The 21567-nt window shown below is 44.9% G+C and overlaps 1 protein-coding gene across 2 annotated transcripts in view; it reads left to right on the top strand.

Annotated features, from left to right (window-relative positions):
* ndrg2 (NDRG family member 2) overlaps window positions 1-21207 on the top strand; it is a 28372-nt gene extending 7165 nt beyond the window's left edge. Inside the window, exons 2-17 of one of the 2 annotated variants that reach the window (XM_069518431.1) lie at window positions 3887-4044; window positions 15482-15567; window positions 16801-16842; window positions 17054-17159; window positions 17262-17382; window positions 17894-17956; window positions 18310-18370; window positions 18548-18634; window positions 19140-19196; window positions 19296-19399; window positions 19629-19667; window positions 19774-19825; window positions 19969-20016; window positions 20117-20152; window positions 20510-20561; window positions 20982-21207. In XM_069518431.1, the coding sequence (XP_069374532.1) occupies window positions 15493-15567; window positions 16801-16842; window positions 17054-17159; window positions 17262-17382; window positions 17894-17956; window positions 18310-18370; window positions 18548-18634; window positions 19140-19196; window positions 19296-19399; window positions 19629-19667; window positions 19774-19825; window positions 19969-20016; window positions 20117-20152; window positions 20510-20561; window positions 20982-21145 (1107 nt within the window). In that variant the 5' untranslated portion in view covers window positions 3887-4044; window positions 15482-15492 and the 3' untranslated portion in view covers window positions 21146-21207. Of the gene's footprint in view, window positions 1-3886; window positions 4045-11509; window positions 11586-15481; window positions 15568-16800; window positions 16843-17053; window positions 17160-17261; window positions 17383-17893; window positions 17957-18309; window positions 18371-18547; window positions 18635-19139; window positions 19197-19295; window positions 19400-19628; window positions 19668-19773; window positions 19826-19968; window positions 20017-20116; window positions 20153-20509; window positions 20562-20981 lie in introns of those variants that run through there. The other variant, XM_069518432.1, reaches the window with a different exon arrangement.
* Window positions 21208-21567: the final 360 nt, after the last annotated feature.

Genomic DNA, 21567 nt, shown 5'->3' with positions numbered 1-21567 from the left:
TTTCTAACTCACTTTATCTGTTTGTTCTTTCTTTGGAGTTTTGAGCATTTATTGAGCGAATCATCATGAACTGGAGTTCTGAGGTTTTTCACTCAGTCGAGATATTCAACATGCTCCTGAAGCTGCAGTCGCTCTGGATTATATATAATCTCGCCCACCTCATGAGAGTGCACTCGCTTTAATGTGGATCTGTAAATGTGGCCGCTGTTAATCACTGTGGATAAGTGTGTCAGCTCAGCGAAGGTGATCGTGTCGTAAAGTCTGAATCAGAGGGCGTCACTAACGTAGACGATGTACAAACGGAAACCGTTGTGTGGTCATGTGTGAGCTGTTATGTGTGTTGAGGGAAACTTCAATCAAACTTTGGAAAACAGACAGAAAGTCTCTTTGGAACATTCTTATCTTCATCATCAGCATTAACCCTGTAGATCTGCTGCCAGGAGGAGGTTGGCTGTGGTGGGTAGAAGATGTGAGGAGGAGGAGGAGGAGGAGGGTGTGTTATTGTACTTGTGTGTGTATAAGGGGCAGCTGGGGGTCTTCAGGTCAACTACTGTGATTAAAAGGAGCCCGGTTCAGCCGACGCGGGCCTCCAGCGGCGAACTGCATCTGCAGCACATTAGTCAGTCTGTCTGAGGAGAGGAAGAGCCGGAGAACGAGGCCGATCTAAGCCACCGCTCACAAAGAGCTTTTTACTAAACAAGGGGACAAACAGGACAAAAGCAGCAGAAGAGGAGCTACAACCCCGAGTTCCTGATGTTTGAACAAGAGGTGATCATGTGAGGAAGACGGAGAGATTCTTTTTTTAGACATTAGCACCAATCAGAGTGAATTCTTCTTAAAAAACAAGCTTCAGGAATATCTCTCCGTATCCAGAAGCACCTGCTTGACTTCATCTGCAGAAGACATTGTCATTGACTCGCTGGCGCCCCTGGTGGCTGACTGCATTACAGCTCCCAAACCTGCCGCCTCTGTATGTGTAGATAAGTGTTTTTTATCCAAAGATGGTTTCTGTCATTTCACGTCGTTCTTATCGAGCTGATATTTGTCCAAGTGTAAAACATACATGATGCATAATAGTACATAAAGAAGTAAAATGTTGCCTTTAAAATCTTTATTTTATTAAAATGTTTGAACTCATTCAGCACAAACACCTGCTGAACACAGTGCGTGCTGGAATCAAACTTGTGACCAGGTACCTGAACCTGCCCGGCCTCTCTCGTCCAAAAATGACTGAGCTCATCATCTTAATAGCACTAAAGAGAATTACACCCCCGGCCGGTATTTGATGGGTGAACGTGATTATAATGGAAGGGTGAGCAGGAGCTGAATCCTGCAAAATCAACCGTCCAGATGAGATTGAAGCTGTTTTTCAAAGTGCACGAGCTTCTCAGAGTGTAAATGTATTGATAAAGTAAAGTACCTCAGGTGCTTCTGGGTCCTTTTATACTTCAGATTTTTGTTCGAATATAAAATCGCATGCACAGCCAGTGAAGTCACATCCTGCTCCACACGTTGGCTTTGTAGCTTAGCAGCCAGAATTCTGTCAGATCATTTCCAGGCTGATTGTTCTCATTGTGTCACGTGAGTGTTTGTGCGTCGCACCACCACCTTTATATTGGCCGGGGAACAAGACAAAGTCCTGTGCTCCACTTTGACCGTTTGTTCCCGAGTCAGAAATCCCCACAGACACATTTTATGTTCAGGGTCTGATGTGGAGAAGTTTTTTTATCTCTCCGGCCCGGCAGACATCTTGTTCAGAGGAGTGCTGGAGCTCCGTCACTGCCTCCTGCTGCGTAGGAATGATCGCTCGCACAGTAGCCTCGGCCCAGGAGCGATTTAAACTTCGAGGTTGTTTTCAGGTCGCGCAGCGGTCAGGACAGATTGGAGGGGGGGGGGGGTGTTAACGCTCACATACTTGTCAAATATTTCTCAGCTGTCTGGGGATGATAGCACAGACCTGCAGTGGCTCTGAGACATGTGGCTGTCGAAGCAGGTGAACGTGCACGTGATTCAGTTAAGAGTCACAAACACAAATCTGACGTTTGACACCGGCTGATTACGTCCGACAGCAAGTTTCACATCTTGGTTTCCGTTCGATCACAACAAGCGAATCATCTTTCAGCAAGTGAGGAGATAAACACATTGCTCCTTTGAGTAAAAGTGTAAATTGTGTGTTTCACCTTAAAGGAGACACATTCTACTCATATTCAGGTTGAAAATGTTAATTGTTTTGCTGAGTAACGTGTCGTCCAGTGGCAGTAATCAGACGTCCGCGGAGGCTGTGTTACGTCACCAGAAAGCCCTTTAATCCAGCCGGGCTGCACAGACGTTGGGCCCACATAAGAAATGACCACTGCTGTCAAACTGTAAATGTTTTCGCATTTGCTGCCGAGTATTTCTCTCTGTCCAGTGTCCGTAACGTTTGTCCTTCGGTGTATTCATTGTTTGACACCCGCAGTCGTACTCTCTGCTGAGCTCTTCTGATGGCCTGTAGCTCTGTGATCCTGTTTAGTGTGAGGACTTTATTTGTGTTGAATTCCCAGTGACACAGTAATTTGGTAAATGTGCGTCAGTGTGCTCGGGCTGGAAGCGTATCTGACTTTCCACAGCCCGATGGGAGCAGAGTCCGGAGGATCGTTATGTGAGGTGGTTAATTCAGAGCCGCAGAGATTTTAAACCGCCAACTATGATGCAGATAACATCTGGCAACAGTTTTTATACTTTTGGGCGGATCAGATACAGCAGAGCCACAATAGCTGTATAAAATTCATAACCGCTCAGAAACATAAATCCCTGAAGGAATAAAAACACTCACCATCTTGTCTTTTCCATTCTGAAGGCAGCTGGGAAACATCTCCAGGAAACCACTCTGCCATCCAGTTGCAGCTGTGATTGTGTGTCGCTTGGGGAAACTATGACCTGACTCACAAACCACTCTGGACCTCAGTACAGTAGAGTACAGTCTCGACTGGGAGTACACGCAGTGTTTATTATCTGCTCCTCCGAGGAAGAGCTTCTCTCCGACTTCACGGTTCGTTTGGAAGAGACGCCGGAATGTTTTTACATGTTTAATGGTCAAAAGTCAAATCCAGTGTGTTCAAGCTCGTTTCATTTCCTCAAACTGAATATGTTCATACAAGTGATGAATGTGGAGTGAAACTGATTCAAACATTTAATATAAATAATTATCAGGTTTCCTACAGACTTAACCAAGACACGTCCTGCACTCATGTTGTGGGTTAATATTTAAATCTAATTATCTAAGACCCTCCTCTCCTCCTCATGCCTTCCTGTCCTCCTCCTCTCCTCCTCCTCCTCTCCTCCTGTCCTCTGTCCTCCTGCTCTCCTCCTGTCCTCTGTCCTCCTCCTCTCCTCCTCTCCCTCTGTCCTCCTCCTCTCCTCCTGTCCTCTCCTCCTGTCCTCTCCTCCTCTCCTCTCCTCTCCTCTTGTCCTCTGTCCTCCTCCTCTCCTCCTGTCCTCTCCTCCTCTCCTCTCCTCTCCTCCTCTCCTCTCCTCTCCTCCTCCTCCTCCTCTCCTCCTCTCCTCCTCTGACCTGCAGGTGTTTATTTACCTGGCAGTTCGGGTTCAGTCGGGAACTCTCGGCTGTTCGGCTCCACAGGATGGACCGTACCACTGCAGCCCCGTGGAGGGGTGTGCAGGAGGAGGACAGAGACAGACAGCTCGCAGCCTGCATGTGTTGTCTCTGTATCGTGGTCCACACTGAACTGGTTCGACCCGAGTTTAAATTAAACCGTCGCTCATTCAAATCGAACCGGACCCGTTTCCTCGTGTCTGCACATTTCCCCTCCTCCGCCCCTGAAACCAGCGTCGCTCCCTCTTGCCTCCTGATTGACCGCTCCATATTTTATTTCTCTCCTCCTCACAGGGCACAGTTCTCCTGGAGGACAGAACAACAGAGAGAGACAGAGAGAGAGAGAGAGAGAGGAGGAAGACAAGGAGGAATACAGGATAATCTCCGGAGCACCGTGAGCAGACACAGCTGGAGGACACTGAGCTCATCGTAAAGATCTTTCCGTAGAGAAGGTGAGTCTGTGGATCCAATGTTCCAGAGCTTCTCCTGCAATAATGTGACATCAGTCATTGTTCTGTTGTGGGGGGAGGAGGGGGGAGATGTGCATGGAGGAGCGAGGGATGTTTGACAACACAATGTCAAAGTCCCCCCCCCCCTGCTGCAGAATAAAAACCTGTGCATGTCAAATGTACCTGCTCGCTCCCGACAACACGTCACATGGACAACTTTATGTATGGTGCGTGCGTGTGAGGCGAGAGAGAACGCGTGATGGCTCCAGTGCGTGTTATTGACGCGCACATGTGGCATCGCCAGCGGCTCTTTGTTCCTCCCCCCCCTTAAATCTCCCGCACACTGAATGTAGGCCAGTATTGACATCCGTGCGTGTTGCGTGAACTCGAATCACGCATGAACTTGACTCCCCCTCTCCTCCTCCCCCCTTGTCTCGAGGCGCATCCCTGCTCCTCCTTTGTGGTGTTTCAGAAAGCTGAGCCCCCCCCCCCCCCTCACTTTGTTATTCACCAGGTTATTTTCTGGTCAGATGAGGGGGGGGGGGGGGGGGAGAGGAGCCTATTTAATGTCAATGTCAAATGGAGGTGTGTCCACTGTGTGTGTGTGTGTGTGTGTGTGTGTGTGTGTGTGTGTGTGTGTGTGTGTGTGTGTGTGATCAGAGTCAGTTCCCTAAAAAAAGATGGGTTTCATAAGAGTCTGTGTTATAGAACATCTCATATCCTATAGCAAGTGGGGGGGGGGTTGTTTTGCTTCTGTGTCGTGCCAGACCAAAGAACACACACACACACACCCACACACACACACGCACACACACACACACACACACACACACACACCCTAACGTAACCATGACCAGTTTATTATTAACCATAACCAGCACCAGGCTCTGGTCCCCAGAAGGTCCGCTGGTTCTGACAGTGTTAATGCTGGGAAAGGTCCTGGGTAACAAAACCTTCTAGTGCTTATAAAATAAATAAATATATATAAATAAATATATATATATATATATTTATATATATTTATTTTATAAAATAAATATAAAGCAGCCTCATTCTAAAACAAGTCTCAGAACAGCCCTTTGTGAAAAGTGAGGACCGACCAAAAGGTCCTCACTCCATAAGGTCTATGTGTAACCTGGTCCTTACAAAGACATAAGTGTACACGCACACCACACACACGCACACGCACACACACACACCACACACACGCACACACACACACACACACACACACACACACACACGCGCACACACACACACACACACACACACACAGCTCCACAGAGGTTTTCACTCTGCTGCGAGCGGCGTGCACGCTCACACTCCGCTCAGCACGCTCACAGATTCCGTGAGTCATTCCACATTTAGAGACTCTGTGAGTGAAGTGGAGCCCCTGCTGATAACGTGCACGCACATGCACGCACGCGGCCGCAGACTTGAGGAGGAGACGTCGGAGAATTGTGCGTGGAGACGTTCCGGTGCAGCTCCGTGTAGATGTGTCAGAAATGAGTCCACAGTGTGTTGTTGCTCTTTCTGTGTCGGTGGGTGTGGTGTGACCAGCAGCCGTGAATTCTAGATCTTTGTGTTAAATGCACTTTCACTCGTTTCATATCAAAATAGAGATCGAGAGGTTTCGGCAGCTTTCAACGCTTCAGTTCAGTGAAAACCTCAAAACCTCAGGAGATAAAAACAAAGAGTGTCTGCCTCTGAGATTTCTGCCTTCAGCCACAGCGATACAGCTGAAGAAGAGTCGTGTTTGTACTTTCACTGTCACTGCAGGTATCGTCCTCTGTGGCTGCTCCTCCAGAGAAAGTGTCTTTATTATATCTTCTACAAGTCACTTCGTCGTATTGTGTTGGAGAAAGAAATCAGAAAGATAAAACCCACATCGTTCATGACACAACGTGTTTTCTGTGTTTTGGACGAAGTAACTCATGTTATTGCAGCTGGACTTGAAGAGTCCTCTGTCCTCTGTCCTCTGAAGATGTTGGGTTGTCTCCTCTGTCTGTTGATTGGTTTGTGTGTTTGTCAGCAAACTTCCGGCTCAGGGAAGAAAATCAGGATTTGTTTCCTGTAACATTGTGAGAAATGGATTTCATCAGCAAGAATCAGGCGTCTGAGGTGAGATGTTGAGTGAGTGTGAGATTTGGTGCTTGAGTGAATTTAACAGAACTGATTTGCATAAAAAGTGAATTTGCCTCAATTAAAAAAAAACAAAGGCAACAACATTTCTATCATCTGCATCAGTAAAATCCTGTTTATTCATATGTAGATATTAATAGAAGCCCTTTGTCTTTTATTATTTGGAGATTGGACCAATAATCTAATGATTCCTTCTCTCTCTCTCACTCTCACACTCTCTCTCTCTCCCTCTCTCTCATTCTCGTTGTTGATGTGTCAGAGAGTTGATTTGTGGAGTTTATCTGGAGTCGCGTCCTTCACGGTCAGAAATAACCCCCCCCTCCCTGTAACAGTCGCTCTGAGTGTTTGTGTTCTGGCTCGACGAATAATCCAAGGAGATCAACTTGTTGACGTCGTTAAACTGGTTCAGTCTTCTGTGAAGCTGAACTCAAACTTCCACAAATGATGTGAAGTTGAAAGTTTTTCATTCGTATCCTGATTTTTTTTCTTTTTCTTTGAGGAATAGAAGCTTTTGCTGCTAAAACAGGGGACGGTCCAACCAACCAGCCGTGTTTCATTGTCTCCGCACCACTGAACCTGTCTCCATGGTGGCTATTGACCAATCTGACCTCATTACAGAAAAGTCGTTCCGCCATTGTTAGTGACAGTTTGACCTTCTGGACTCCGGGCGGAGTCACATCAGACCTCCACAGGGCTCCAGCGCATTTTAACCTCCAACAAGATAATTCCAGTGTTTTGATATTGTTTCTAAGAGTTCAGGTGTATTGAGATTCAGAATATTGGACATTTTATATATTGATATTAAAGAATAATATAATGTGATCACTACTGAGATTGTTTTATCGCCCAGCCCCCCGAATAAGATATTGTCGTGTCACTGACGTTCAGGATTCATATTCCACCAATTTCCGTTTTCTTTCATGTATTTCGAGACTTTTTCCGCGTTATTTTCTGAATGAAAGGTGCGAACATAGTTAATGATTTCTCTGTAAAATCTGTGGAGACTCGTTTCCAAATATTTGAGGAAGAAGCAAAAGCGATTTGTAGAAGTGTTAGCGGACGTGCTGTAAAACTCAATATTGAACTTTACAACTGCACATTTGCTCCATTCGCCGCAGCGCGACTTCACTTCCTATTGATGTCGGCGTCGGGCGACTTACTTGCTTATTCATCCCGTCACCTTCCCTGTTGACTGTACCAATATTAACTTTTACTCCCGCGGTGTTTGCTAATCCATCAGTGCGGTGGAAAGACGATATGCTCGACCTGTTAAAGTGGTTGCAACGAGGCGAGCCATCAAAGTGTGAGTTGGAGTTTATTTCTGACCTCGATATTTAGATCTCACTGGAAATGTTTTGATATAAATAAAAAGATTATGAATTTCCAAACTAAAAACCGAACATTCTCCGTATTTGAACTTTGATTTCATGGCACGGTCGCTGCTGGACAGTGTGAGCGGTAGATAAATGTGTGTAAATGCCAGTAAACAGCTATAATTGGACTGAGAGTTGCTTCAGTGGTGGATTCAGGTCCCAGAATATCAGAGAAGTAAATGCTGCTGTAATCTCTCCTGCCCGGAGGCTCGTACTTCTGTCGAGGTGTTGAAAGTAAACGACCCGGGCCGTGTTGTGATACTGAATCATTCTGCAGCTGCGACGCCAAAGCAGCTGATGTGGAGTGTTGTTGTCGTGCGTGGCCTGTGTGAGTGTTTCAGTGCTGATGCTGCGGCGAGGCTGATGTTTATGTCTGCGGCTGTAATTGTCTCCTCAGACGTTGTGTTCACTGCTCGGTTGGAAAACGGCTGATGATTTATGGAAGGAAACGTTTTATTTGTTGCCACTGGAACAAAAGAATAAATAAAAAAATAAAAAAAAGTTTTATTATTAAAGCTGGATTAACCAATATTTGTACATTAACAAGAAATTACAACATGATATAAAAAAACACTGGCTGCGATTCTTAAGATGTCGTTTTAAAACCTTTAGCACAGAGAATATGATGGAGGCTTGATATTTAACAGATTAGCCATAAACCTTATTATGATTAAAAACACTTACAACCAAATATATGGAACTTAAATCAAGAAATCATTCTATATTCTTTAATGTTTCTTTTCGTTTTTTGAATCAGCAAACGAACGCTGACACCAACGAGAGGCTGATATTGGCCGATTTTTATCAACCAATAAATCGCTAAAGCTGCAGCTTTAGCTTCAGCTTAAAAACCAGGAGCCAGACTGAGTGAACACCTCTTAAACAAAATGGAGCGTTCAGCAGCTAAAGAACCAGATGTTTTCCTCCGGAGGACGAGGCCAAAAACAGCCACGAGGAAAGTTAAATTCTTTAGCTGGAGATAAACACATATTCAGCTGTTAACACGGTTTCACACTTGATGGATAAATGATCAACCTTTTTTTCACTCTTTCACCAAAACTACTTCATGTGGTGACGCTAAAAATAAAGAAACTGATTGAAGTCTGTAGTAAAGTGCATCATCTGGATGCAACAGTTTGAAGAGTTGTCTTATTTATTCCCTGCAGTTGTTTCCTGTGTGACCCTCAGAGCAGCCACTGTAACTAACGTGGTCTAATGTTGCTCTGCTGCCTGTTGGCACCAACAGAAGACATCGATTCTTCGGTGTTGACAGTGGATTCAGCTCAGTGTGTTAAAACCTGGGCCAACATTACGCGAGAGTCTCGAAAATACAAACCAAACACTGAAATTCGTGCTCAGGGCGACAGGAAATGAATGGTTTGGATGGAAACCAAAGCAAAGCAAACACAGCTGAAATGTTTCTCTTGCACTCAGACTATAGACTCACTCTTCCAGCACGTGACAGGTCACACAGAAAAAAGGATTTATCATTTAACTTTACATATAAATGTGTATTTTGCAGCCCAGAAATCGGTGAAAATATTCTGTTAACGGCCCGAACGCTAGAACCTGGTCCTGGTGTGTATGTTGGAGTACTCGTGTGTTTAAACGTGTAACTGCAGAAAGGTCAGTTATTTTCACACGACTCCTTGGGGTTCGGTTTTGGCACGAACGCACACTACTACGAGTTTCTGTAACGTGGGCTCACATGTATTTTTACAGCGTGTACGACACAGACAGCTGATGACTCAAGTGTGTGTGAACTGTGTAGGTGTGTGAGCTCAGTCTCATATCTGTGTGTTTCTTATCTGATTTGTCATCATCAGAGTCTTGGCCAGTGATGGCGTCTGCTGCGTATTAGTGTGTGTAGAAATATTGATTTCATTTCTTTAAATATCGTGTGTAGGTGTTCATGAGCATCTCAGCATCTGGGTCAGAGCGTACGGGGTTTTTATGGCGTAGGTGTTTGAGATTACAGCGGGTTTCATGTGCTGGCATCTAGGCCAGTGTGTGGAAGTGTGTGGGGGGGCTGTCCAGTAGTTTGCCTCATGGCTGGAGGCCAGGTACAGATAGGCCAGGCTGCACAATGCCCCGTCTGTTCCACTCAGCCCTTCACATCATACTATTTATAGACGGACGCTCTTCACGAACCCCATTCAGATTTCTCAGGTTTCACGTGTTTGGTTTTTCCTGAATATTTTCTACGTGGTGCAAAATTCACACTGTAATGCCGGGATTTAAAAAAAACAACAAAAAAAAACGAGTCCAGATGTCTGGTGAGGTCCAAGGCGACGCTTCGCGAAGTGTAGTGCACATGTACGGGCGTGCACGTGTGTTGAGCATTGCACAGCGCACGATTGCATAATCAGGAATGTTTGTCAATGGAGCCGGGGCAGAGGACAAATGGTAAAAACGTTGGTCGGGTTCCTCCCCTGCTGCTCCGCACAATATCCAAGTGAAGAGAGCAGAGCGTCCTGCAGTTGTGTCACAGGTCTCCTAGCAACAAGGGCCGGCTGCCGCTCAGGAAATGACTGTCGAGCCGTTTACAACGAAAAACGGATACCTGAGTGTCTGCTGTTAACAAAACATCACATTTAATACAGCAAAAAGTATTGAGCTGTTATTATTGGTATTATGGATGATTTGACAAAACTACTGAGTTCACAGAATAAATAGTTTTATTTCCGTATTTATTAAAGAAGCTTCAACAATCACTTCACGCCATTAATTGAAGAACGTACGAGGAAATCACAACCATCACCAGCTTCCATCAACAGATCCAAGATGTAAAAAATCCTAAAAGTCTGATGACGGAAGACAGATTGTTGACATTGAACATTTTCATGTTTGGGTTTTGATAACTTTTATGGATAATATTGTCGTGTACTTCATTCACGTGTACTGAAGTATTTCAAGGTGTTTTCCCTTCTACCCCACAGCCCTCGATCAGCCATTCAAGCCTCCGTCATTAACATCATGTAACACGAATGTACAGAAACATACGTTTGCTCAAATCACTGATGCTGCCAAGCAACGGCTGAAAAGGTCGACCCCCACAACTTGTTTTCAGTCATGAAGTGTCCATATACGCAGATCATGGAGCTTTTCGGTCGGCAGAGCTGGAAAGTTCAGGGTTCATTAATGTGAGTGCTGTTACAGCAGAAAAATAAATAAACCTGAATGACTCCTCATGGAGCATTTACCTCCGCCAACGAACAATCCACACACGATCGTCTGGTTCTTATTGTGGAAATAGAAAAGAAATGAAGACAGTGGTCTCATAACCTCAAAATCAACATCTGTGTTTTATTCCTTGAAGAATTTCAAATGTTGAACAGAAGTCACGTGTTGCCGTGTTAAGTAAAGTGAAAACCAGATCAGGGATCCGCCGTCTGAAAGGTTTTCAGCACCATCCGAAGTCAGTTGGTTTATTCGTTGGCAGGATTAAACAGAAACGACACGACAGGTGAGAACATAACGTTCTCAGGTAAAAAAGAGTGAGAACGAGGCTGCGGTGGATTCCTCTGCTGAAAGAGAACGGCAGAGTGGGAGGCTGGATGTCTGAGTGGAGGTGAGGTCACGACGGAGGGAACAATAGACGTCCTGAAAATGAAAAGAACCGAGTTAATCCGCTGAGTGTCGGGCGACAGAGGACTTGAGGGAGACAAGGGGCCGGAGTGATGAGCAGAGAGAAAACAGTCGCTCTCAGCTGCTCTTTTTACTTGTGTGTGTGTGTGTGTGTGTGTGTGTGGCTCTTGTGGAAAGCCAAGGTGATCACCGTGTGCCCGACCAACACCGTGGGAAGCAGCACGGGAGAGTTGAAGTGGCGAGAGTAAGCGAAGGCTCGAAAAGAGGAAACAAGGGGAGCGTTGGCTCGTCTCTGGGTCTCCATGGTGGCTGCTGCTGTGCTCCCGTCCTCTCCAGACATTTGTCGCTCATTGTTCTCCCACCTAGCAACAAATCCCTGAACACTCAAAGTGACTGCAGGAGTGTGGAGGTGCTTGGGAATGCACAGAGGGACTTGTTGATGTGAGTTTCAAACTGTTCTCAAGTCTCCTTCACTTTAAAGGAGACGTTTTATTTTGGGTTGATGTTAAAAGAGGTTTTCATGCTGCAGCTCCTCTTTTCAGCCTCTGTCTCAAACACCTCTGTCTCTGTTAGACCTGGAATCAAAAGGAAGACGATCGATAAGAATCAATTATACGATCTTTAGTTATATCAACTGTGTTTGTGGTTATTTGCAGGTGACGACAGATGTAACGACACTATGACATAATGTGAAGGTGTTGAAATGTTGTTTTAGCTGCATGTTGAGGGTGAAAACAGGAAAATGAACGAGCTACAGGCGGAGCGGCGGTGTAGCTTCCTGCTCTGCGTGTTGTAAATTACTTTTCTTTTAGTTAATCACTGATTAATCTGTGTTTGCTTGCTGCCTGACGTCCTGGATAAGATTTCTGATAAATGAGCTTTGCGGGAGGTTTGTTCTGTTTTTATCATTTAATGTGCACATTGTAAAACACGACTGAGATTCAGTTTTGATTTTAATTGAATTTATTTCCCTCCCTGCTTCCAGCGTTTATGCAAAGCTGAGCAAACTGTCCACTGGCTGTAGTTTAATATTTAATGGACTCATGGTTACATGCTGTTGTTTGAGCGTCCCTCTTTTATTTTTGCCCAAATATAGAAACGTTTCCTGAGTTAAATCAGAAAATAAACTAAGAATTGAAGCATTTGGAGCCAACGTCTAATTAAATGATGAATTCTGGTTAAAGAAAATCTGAAAAACACAAAAGTTCAATGTTTATTTCGTTTTTCCAAACTTACGTAACTGGATTTATTTTTCTGTACGTGAAAGTAGTGAAATGTGCAAGTATGCAATTACCTCAGACCCACTTTCATCCCCCTGCTGACACACACACACACACACACACACACACACACACACACACACACACACACACACACACACACACACACACACACACACACACACACACACACACACACACACACACACACACACACACACACAGATTAACCTGGTGGAGAGTCCCAGGTGTTGAGGAGCGAAACACTCGGGACCGAATCTGCTTCCTGAAGTAATTAATGTTTGTCTGCGGCCGCTCGCTGCCGTCTCACCCGGGGGCCGCTGTGTGTGAACATGTGCACGACACAGTGAGCTGCCTGAAGTCTGCGTCCACGCTGCCCAACGTTTTTAATTCAGCTCCGAGACACATGGAAGTAAACAGAGGAGAAAGTCTGGAGAGTCGAGCTTCACGGATGTTAAACGCTCATAACAATAAGTCTCCTATTGGACAGTTTTTCTTTACCTGGTTTCTTGACGCTCACTCGTGTCCCTGAAGGCCACAGGTTTAACCTCTCAGCATTTCAGCCTCCAGCTCACATTCTCTATACGGGTGACCTTATTGCTCAGTGCCCTACTTTAGCTCAGTGTTATTGTGTCTGTGTCTGAGTGCGTCACTTAGTTCAGAGCTGCAGCAGCGAGAGAGAGAGAGAGAGAGAAGCAGACCGTTTGCTCAGTTTTTCATTTTTCGCTTTTGGGTGGAGAGAAAGAAAGAGGGATGGTAGAAGTGAGACAGACGAGAATGAAAAGTCAGCAGCTGGACGTGAAGGAGCGCAGAGCTGAGAGACAGATTAAAATAAAGACGGTGGTGAGAGAACGTTGTGATGTCAGCTCCTGAACAGAAACTAGAAGAAGATGTAAGGAAGAGAGAGTTGGTTTTCGTGCTGCACAGTGAACATTTCATTTCTTCCAACACCTTGAGGGAATATCTGTGTTTCAGTGTTTCTCTGACGTCACATAAGAGACACACGTCCTTCATCCACATCGAGGTTGAAGCTTTAACTTTATGAGGTTATAGAAGTGAGAGTGTTTTGAAACAGTAAGAAACTAGTCGACTGGAAATGTTTTTAAGTTCCTGCTCACTTGACATCGTGTTGAATTAAAGGATAAAGAGACGAAGTGACAGAGGAGGAGAAAGAGGAGAAGCGTGTAAATGACTGGAAGGATTGACAACAACAGATTGGGACGACCCCCTAACAGTCGACTAAAGAAATGCCAACGCTCTGCACGATTGTGGACGTTGATAAAAAAAAAACAAGCTTGGATTAATTCAGTTTGAGCGATGATGAGTCGCAGCCTGAAATCTGAGACGTGGAACCTGTTCACTGCAACAGATGAACGCAGCAACTGTTGTCTGACAGTTGAAATGAGGAAGGAGCGTAAGAGGCAAATGGGAAGTCAGGCGTGTTTTTTTTTTTTTTTCTTGTCTTCTCACAGATCGCAGTTCTCTCTCTCTCTCTCTCTCTCTCTCTCTCTCTCTCTCTCTCCTGGTTTTCAGTCTTCCTTCGCTTCTTGCTCTCAATGAGAATCTGTCTTTTTCTCTCCATCTCACAGACGCAGTTTAACACTCTGACTCGGAGAGAAAGAAAGATGGATGATGGAGCGAGTTATAGGCCGATTAAAATATTACAGTGTCAGGAGAGAGCGAGCGAGAGAGAGCGAGCGAGAGAGAGATTAAATGTGATGAGTGAGAAACATGAGACTCATATATTCGTCTTTTCATTTCCAAGTAATCACACACATCCAGATATAATTAGATTCATAGGTTGATATAAAATGACTACATGGATATTTACTGTTTCTAAAATAAAAAGCACGGATTGATGAGTTTAGTGTTTTTTGTGGGTTTTTCAGATTTTTCTTTTTGCAGTTGTGTATTTTCTCCAGATGAGTCCGGAGAGTCTTGGTCAAACTCCTGGTGGATCATTTATGAAACAGAAATGCTACACAGGTCTTTTTGAATCGGCTCCTCAGGTTGTTAATAACCGACAGAAGACAAATGTCGTCAGGTCAGATCTTTGTGAACAGTCAGGGAGGAGCTGTGGCATCTTCAGAATAAGAGCCCGGTCTGCCTACGTGTCTTTGAGCAACATGCCTCTGACACCAGGCCTGTTTCATTGGTTGCGGTTTCGGGCTCCAATAATAACCTGTGAGCTGAAGTTCCTGATGATATGAAGTGAGACTGATCGAACACTCATGTTTCCTTCATGAAATCTAAACACATCGATTTCCACTTGTTCACTTTTGACCCACAAACTCTCTCTCACTCTGACAAACACAGACCTGGTTCAGGAGCAGCCGACCACATGGGGACACGTCCTGGTTCTAATGATATACAATATACAGTCATCGGGTTATGAGAGCATGAATTGTGCGTGTACACACTCGCTCACACACACGTGATGTCAGGAGATCCCATATGTGGGGTTTAAATGTCAGACGGAGAATAAAACTGTCAGATATAATAACAATCTGCGCTCGCTCACTTCAATTTTCTCTTTTTTTTGCCTCGAGACAAGTCAAAGTGTTGTTTTACGACAAATTGGATTCTGAAAATAACGCTTGGATTGGATGTGTTGCTTGTGCCAATTCAACGTGTATTTATTTTTGTGCGTAACTTTCACCAACAGACGATGAAAACGTGATTACAACAAAATTAAAACGCTGAAAGAGAGAAATGCAACATTCAGGAAAGAGTCAAACGTAGCTGAGGATGATAAATGAAAATACACGACACACGTCTGTTACAGTTCTCCTGTTATGGATAAATGATGATATCTCATATTCCACTCTCTATTTGGACTCGGTTCCTTCTTGCCTTGCACTCTGTTATAATCCTGACCCTTTTCTCTTCTTCTCTGCTTATCGCTCATTAACTCTCGTCAGGTCCCGCAGGAAGCGCTGCCGAGTGTTTAATCACTTTGTGTGTGTGTGTGTGTGCGTTCCCACATCACACAGTGTGTATGTGGTGACACTGGAAACAGGATCTGTGGACTGTTACAGAACAAACCTGCAGAATCAGTGGATCATTCTGACGCTCTGGTTTCTTTCACCTGGACAGGAAGTGACACCATGACGACAGAAATGCAGGAGATCGCCATCACGGAGGAGAAGCCGTTACTGACGGGTCAGACTGACTCCACCAAGGTCAGACACACACACACACACACACACACACAGCCTACAGACAGACGTGCACACATGTTGTGCACACATTAATTTCCACACATGACAAGCAGGGAGACTTGAGTCCACACACTGTGTAACATACGTGATGTGAAACCACACGTATGTGTTAGAGTAGAATGTTGGTGTCAGGTGCTCGGTTGTCATGGTGAAGGTTCGGTCGAGGGGCGAGGGAATCCATTATGCCAATGTCGGGTCTCCATAAATACAGTAAGACAACCATGTGTGTGTGTGTGTCCCAGGAGACAGACAACAGGGTCTGGTTTGTGTCCTCGCTGAGCCTGCATGTGACAATATGTCTCACAGTTGTGTGCACGGCTGTGTGTGTGTGTGTGTGTGTGTGTGTGTGTGTGTGCGTGCACAGCTGCAGCGCTCGCTCAGATCTGCTGTGTTGACGTCAAAGCCCAGAGGGGACGAGAGCTCGGCTGATGTTGCCGAGCAGAAGCTGCAGAGATGAGGCGTGTGTGTCTCACCGCTGACGCCTGCTGGACAAAGAGGAAAACTACAGCTCCCGTAAACAAAAACAACACAGCTGCACTTTTCACAAAGAATTTAAAGCAGCACCATGAACCCTTTACTGAGCTGCAGCGCCCCCTGCAGCCACACCTGGAGATTCACTCTGTCTGAGCCATGAAGAGGTTTTCATCGGCAGAAAAAAAAAAACACCTTGACGAGCACGTTCTGCTCGATTGCTGCCGGCTGAGCAAACATCTGAACACGCTTCCTCCACCAACACCAAACATGGAGAGGATCCACCCGAGCTGGTGCAGGAGGAGTGGCAGCGAAACACGCCCCTCATCAATGACACACTGCTTCAATCAAGAAACGACAAGGAACTGATTATTGCAGCACCAGAACAAACGGACACAGATGAATGTTGTGATGTTTGACGAGTGATGACGAGATGATTTCTGTTGATTGAGCCTGAGAACGTTTTATAATCCAGACATCAAACCTGCTCCGCTCTTCACTTCCTCCTCCGGGACGACGCCCGGCTCCACTTCAACAGAACCGCTCGTTACCTGAGAGCCTCTGATGCTAGTAATTCATTATCAGGGCACATGGATCTGAAGCTGCGGACTGAAGAGCCTCGTTCAAAACCTCCCACATAACCCCCCCCCCCCCCCTCTGTGCTCTGCTGCTGATCAGGACCGACCGGAAAATAATAATAACTTCATTCCCCTGTCGTTGCAGGACGCTGAGCTGGTGGCGAGGATACTTCTGGACCAAGGACAGGTAAGACGTGAAGTCCCCAGATGTTCAGACAGCTTCTGATCCAACAACTTTCATTTAAACATGACGACCACAAGAATGTTAGAAACAAATCCTGCGTCCGGTCGTTTTTCATTAATCCTGCAGACAAACACATGAAAACACTAGAAGGGTTTAAAGTGGAGCTCACGTCTCCACCATGGGGCCTGAACCTGTTTCCTCTTGTTCTCTGCAGGAGCACAGTGTCGAGACTCCTCATGGCGTTCTGCACGTCACCCTCCACGGCACACGAACCACCCGCAGGCCGGCGATCCTCACCTTCCACGACGTGGGCCTGGACAGTGAGTCGCGCTTGTCGTCTCTCAGCTCGGTTCTGAATCGTACAATCCAAGTCACTCGTTCGTCACGTCTCTTCTCCTCCTTCCTGTGTTTGTGTCCGGCAGGTAAGAGCTGCTTCTCTCACCTGTTTAAGTTCGAGGAGATGCAGGAGATCGTCAAGAACTTCACCCTGATTCATATCGACGCTCCGGGACAAGAGGAGGGGGCCGCTGCCTACCCGGCCGGGTACGACGCTCCACGCCGTGAACAGCACACAGACCCCAGAGATCATGTGACCACGTTTACATCACCTGACACCGTCGTCAGCTCTTTTTTGTGTCTGTCGCTCGTTAGAGGCGTCACCCCCCCCCCCCCCCCCCACTCGCTCAAAGTGAACCCAGCGTCCTTCTTCTTCTTCTTCTTTTATTTCTTTATTTTTTCAGTAATCTTCTCAGAAATGGAAACAATCTTCTGTGCGAGGCTTTTAAACTAATCTCTTCCAAAATTGCTTCAAGTTCCCGTCTCTCACATCTCCCTCTAATACGCTCTTCTCGGAGGTTTAACGAAAATCCGTCCTTTTCTCTTTCGTCGTTCGCTTTTCGACCTCATTTCAAATCCCTGTGGATAAACGGTTAACTGTAAATAAAGATGGACGACAGACCTGCTGCGTTTACATCAACATGATTATCGTCCAGACACTGAGACTGAGAATAGAAAATTGAATGTTAACATTTGGGCTTTTGTGTATTTCATGAAGATACCAGTACCCCCCCATGGACACCATCGCAGAGATGATCCCTGCCGTCCTCCAGTTCTTCAAGTGAGTTCAAGTCGCTTTGTTTTTCCAGAGTTTCATGTGATGAAGATGAAGATGAAGGTTCATTTGTACGATCTCACTTTTAATTAATAGTCGTTTTTAAGCTTTTATTGTTTAAATACTTGATTGTTTTGTTTTAATATGTTCTGTTTTGAAGAATCTGCTACGACCTTGAACATACATGTTACATGTTACATGTTTCACTATAAAAACTCATAATATGAAGATATTGTTGCTGATGGAATTTAAAGTTTTAAGATGTTATTCTTAAAAGTTCTACTACTTTAAGAGACTTTAGTACAAATCTATATTTGAATGTTGTGTGATGTTAATAAGTGGGCGTCTCCCTCTGTCAGCTTCCGCACTGTGATTGGAGTGGGGGTGGGGGCGGGAGCGTACATCCTGTCCAAGTTCACGGTGAGTTTCTCTGCTTCTAATTATAAACATGATCATTGATCAGACATTAATCTGATCACTGATCAGTTACTCACTAATTATAGAAACTGGCCTGAGACAGTTTCCTGTTTATGAAGTTGATGAAGAGAATGAAATGATAATAATATTAATTAATAAACATGGTTTTTCTGTCGTCAGCTCGCGAACCCGGACTCAGTGGAGGGTCTGGTTCTGATCAACATCGACACCAACGCTCGTGGATGGATCGACTGGGCCGCTCAGAAGGTACGTCTGCTTCCTTTCCTGCTTCCTTTCCTTCTTCCTTTCCTTCTTCCTTTCCTTCTTCCTTTCTTTAGTTTGTTGTTTGTTTGTTCTGTGGTTTCCTCTGTCGTTACGTGGTTGTTTCTGTTTATTCTTTCTTTAGATTGTTCTTTCTTTCTCTCTCACTGTCTTTCTGTCTTTCTATCTGTTGTAAATTGTTTGTTCTTTCTTTCTTTCTTTAGTTTGTTCTTTTGCTCTTCCTTTTTCCTTTCCCTCTCCTCCCTTCCTCCTTCCTTCCCTCCAGCTTCCTCTGATAAACACAAACATGTGTGTTATTATAATCCAGTTTGTCCTCATGTGAGTTCTCCATCACTTTAATGATGTTATGTGTTCTCATGTCTCCTCATGTGTCCTCATGTGTCCTCATGTGTCCTCATGTGTCCTCATGTGTCATGTGTCCTCATGTGTTATGGATCATGTCATTGATTAACGTATTAAATGATAATCATCTTATTGATTTTCTCTGCAGCTCAGCTCTGTGACGTCCTCGCTCACAGAGCAGATCCTGTCTCACCTCTTCAGTCAGGTACGGGACATCATGTCCATCACGTGTTTATATAATTTATGTCTCAAATTAGCATGTGTAAAATAATTATATGTGCGTGGTCCCTCTGACGTCCTGCAGGAGGAGCTGTCGTCAAACACAGACCTGGTTCAGTCTCACAGAGAGCGAATCTCCAAAGCTTCTAATCTGATCAACATCGAGCAGCTGTGGAAGACGTACAACAGGTGGACGTTGTCTCGTATATATTCATGAACAGCCTCATGTATTCATCCGTAAACACAGATGTTCTCCACATCGACAAACAAACTACATTCACTTGTTTTTATCCATAGTTGTTGTTTTTACTGTGTTTCAGCTTTTATTGAAACTTTATGCACCGACCAGGAGAAGTACTTTTACTTTCATCGTGTTTTAAAAAATATCTTTATTTCTTCTCTTTTCATTCTCATCCAGTCGCAGAGACTTGAACATCGACCGCAGCAGCACCTTCAAGTAAAGACCCTCCTGACTTTCATTATTAGACATCATATTATTCATTGATTTAAAAAGTTAATTCTCTGAATGTTTCTCGTCTAAAGTCTCCTCCTGTCCACCTCAGGTGTCCAGTCATGTTGGTGGTGGGGGATCAAGCTCCGTACGAGGACGCTGCTGTAAGTTTCAGCTGATTTCCTCTAAAATATCTTGTCTTTTTCTTATCTTCTTAATTTAATGTTGTTATATTATATATATATCATCCATCTTTTTAAACAGGGTACAACTAAAGTTTTATTGTCATTCCTTCTGTGACCACCAGGTGGAGTGCAACAGCAAACTGGACCCAACAACGACCTCATTCCTAAAGGTGACGACCTCTTGTGTATTTTTTTATTTATCGTCTGTTCTTCTGCTTCATCCTCTCGTCCTCTTGTCCTCTTGTCCTCATGTCTTCTCTCTGAACACAGATGGCTGACGCTGGTGGTCTCCCGCAGCTGACCCAGGTAACGACACACACCGACGCTCGCTTCCTCAGAACGTGGAAATGAAACGATCGTCCGATGATTGTGTTCACGTCTCCAGATGAATCCAAATCTCTCAGACCTCAAGTCGTCGTCAGATTCTTTGTTTTGTTCCACGATCAGTCGATGTCGCAAAATTAAAAAAATGACAGCATGGTGTTTTAGAAGAGAAGATATTTTCAAATGTTAAAAAAACATTTCTTCATTTTAATATCAGTCCTATTTACTGTATTTGATTTAGCAGGAAGTCCTTTCATTCGCCACATGGGGTCGCCAGATCGCTCTGTTACCTGTAGTGTTGTACTGACAGAATGTGAAACACTGTCTCTTGTGTTGCAGCCGGCAAAACTGACTGAGGCGTTCAAGTACTTCATCCAGGGCATGGGCTACAGTAAGTTCAATATTATATTTATATATTTATATATTTATATAAATGTTACAGTAAAGTTGTTTCTTTTTATCGGGTTTTATAAAAATATTACACAATACAGTTTTTTCTTAAATGTGACTTCATGCTCGTCTTCTGTCCTGAGTGTCGATGGTCAAACATAAAGACAACACGTCTGTGAGACGCTCATGTCAACGTTAGAACGTTTTGTTTCTGTTCTGCTTCGGTTCTAAACAAGAGACAAAACAAAGCTTCTGTTCAAAAACCCAGTTTATCAATTTCATTTATTTACACCCAGTTTTATTTATAAGAATAAAATCAGCCTCGTGCTTCAGCCGTTGTTAATTATTATATTCTTTTATTTGTCTAAATTCACCGTTCATTTCTCTCTCTCTCTCTCTCTCGCTCTCTCTCTCTCCACAGTGGCTTCGTCTTGCATGACCCGCTTGTCCCGCTCCCGCACCACCTCCCTCTCCTCCTCCTACTCCATGGATGGGTCGCGCTCTCGCTCCCGCACTCTGTCGCAGGGCTCGCAGGGCGGCCAGATGCCGCCGAGCCCCTCCCAGACGATGGAGGTGTCCTGCTGAAGACAGACAGACAGAGAGAGAGCGAGAGAGAGAGAGCGAGAGAGAGTGAGAGTGAGTGAGCGTGAGAAAGAGAAGAGGGTGATGGTGAAAGGAAGGGAAAGACAAAGCATTACAATAACACAGGAACAAGACAAATGGGTTTTCTTATTTGTCCCTAAACGTCTCCCATCATTCCCCAGAAGAGCAGAATAGGAACAGAGGGAGGGAGGGAGGGAGGGAGGGAGAAGACGACAGGAAGTTGTCCTCCTCTTTTTGCACCACACGTCCCGTCCTTCTCCTCACATCCCCCCTTCCAGCTGAAAACAAAATGATCGGGTTGTTCTGCGATGAAAAAGAGATTCAAACCAAAGGGGGGAGGAGGGGAAGGAACTCACAGTAATAATTCTGAAAACGGTGTCTTGTTGTCGATGCTGATGAAGTTA

The sequence above is a fragment of the Paralichthys olivaceus genome, chromosome 22, assembly GCF_024713975.1.
Source record: "Paralichthys olivaceus isolate ysfri-2021 chromosome 22, ASM2471397v2, whole genome shotgun sequence".
NCBI lineage: Eukaryota > Metazoa > Chordata > Actinopteri > Pleuronectiformes > Paralichthyidae > Paralichthys > Paralichthys olivaceus.
This window is presented reverse-complemented; position numbering and strand designations above follow the sequence as displayed.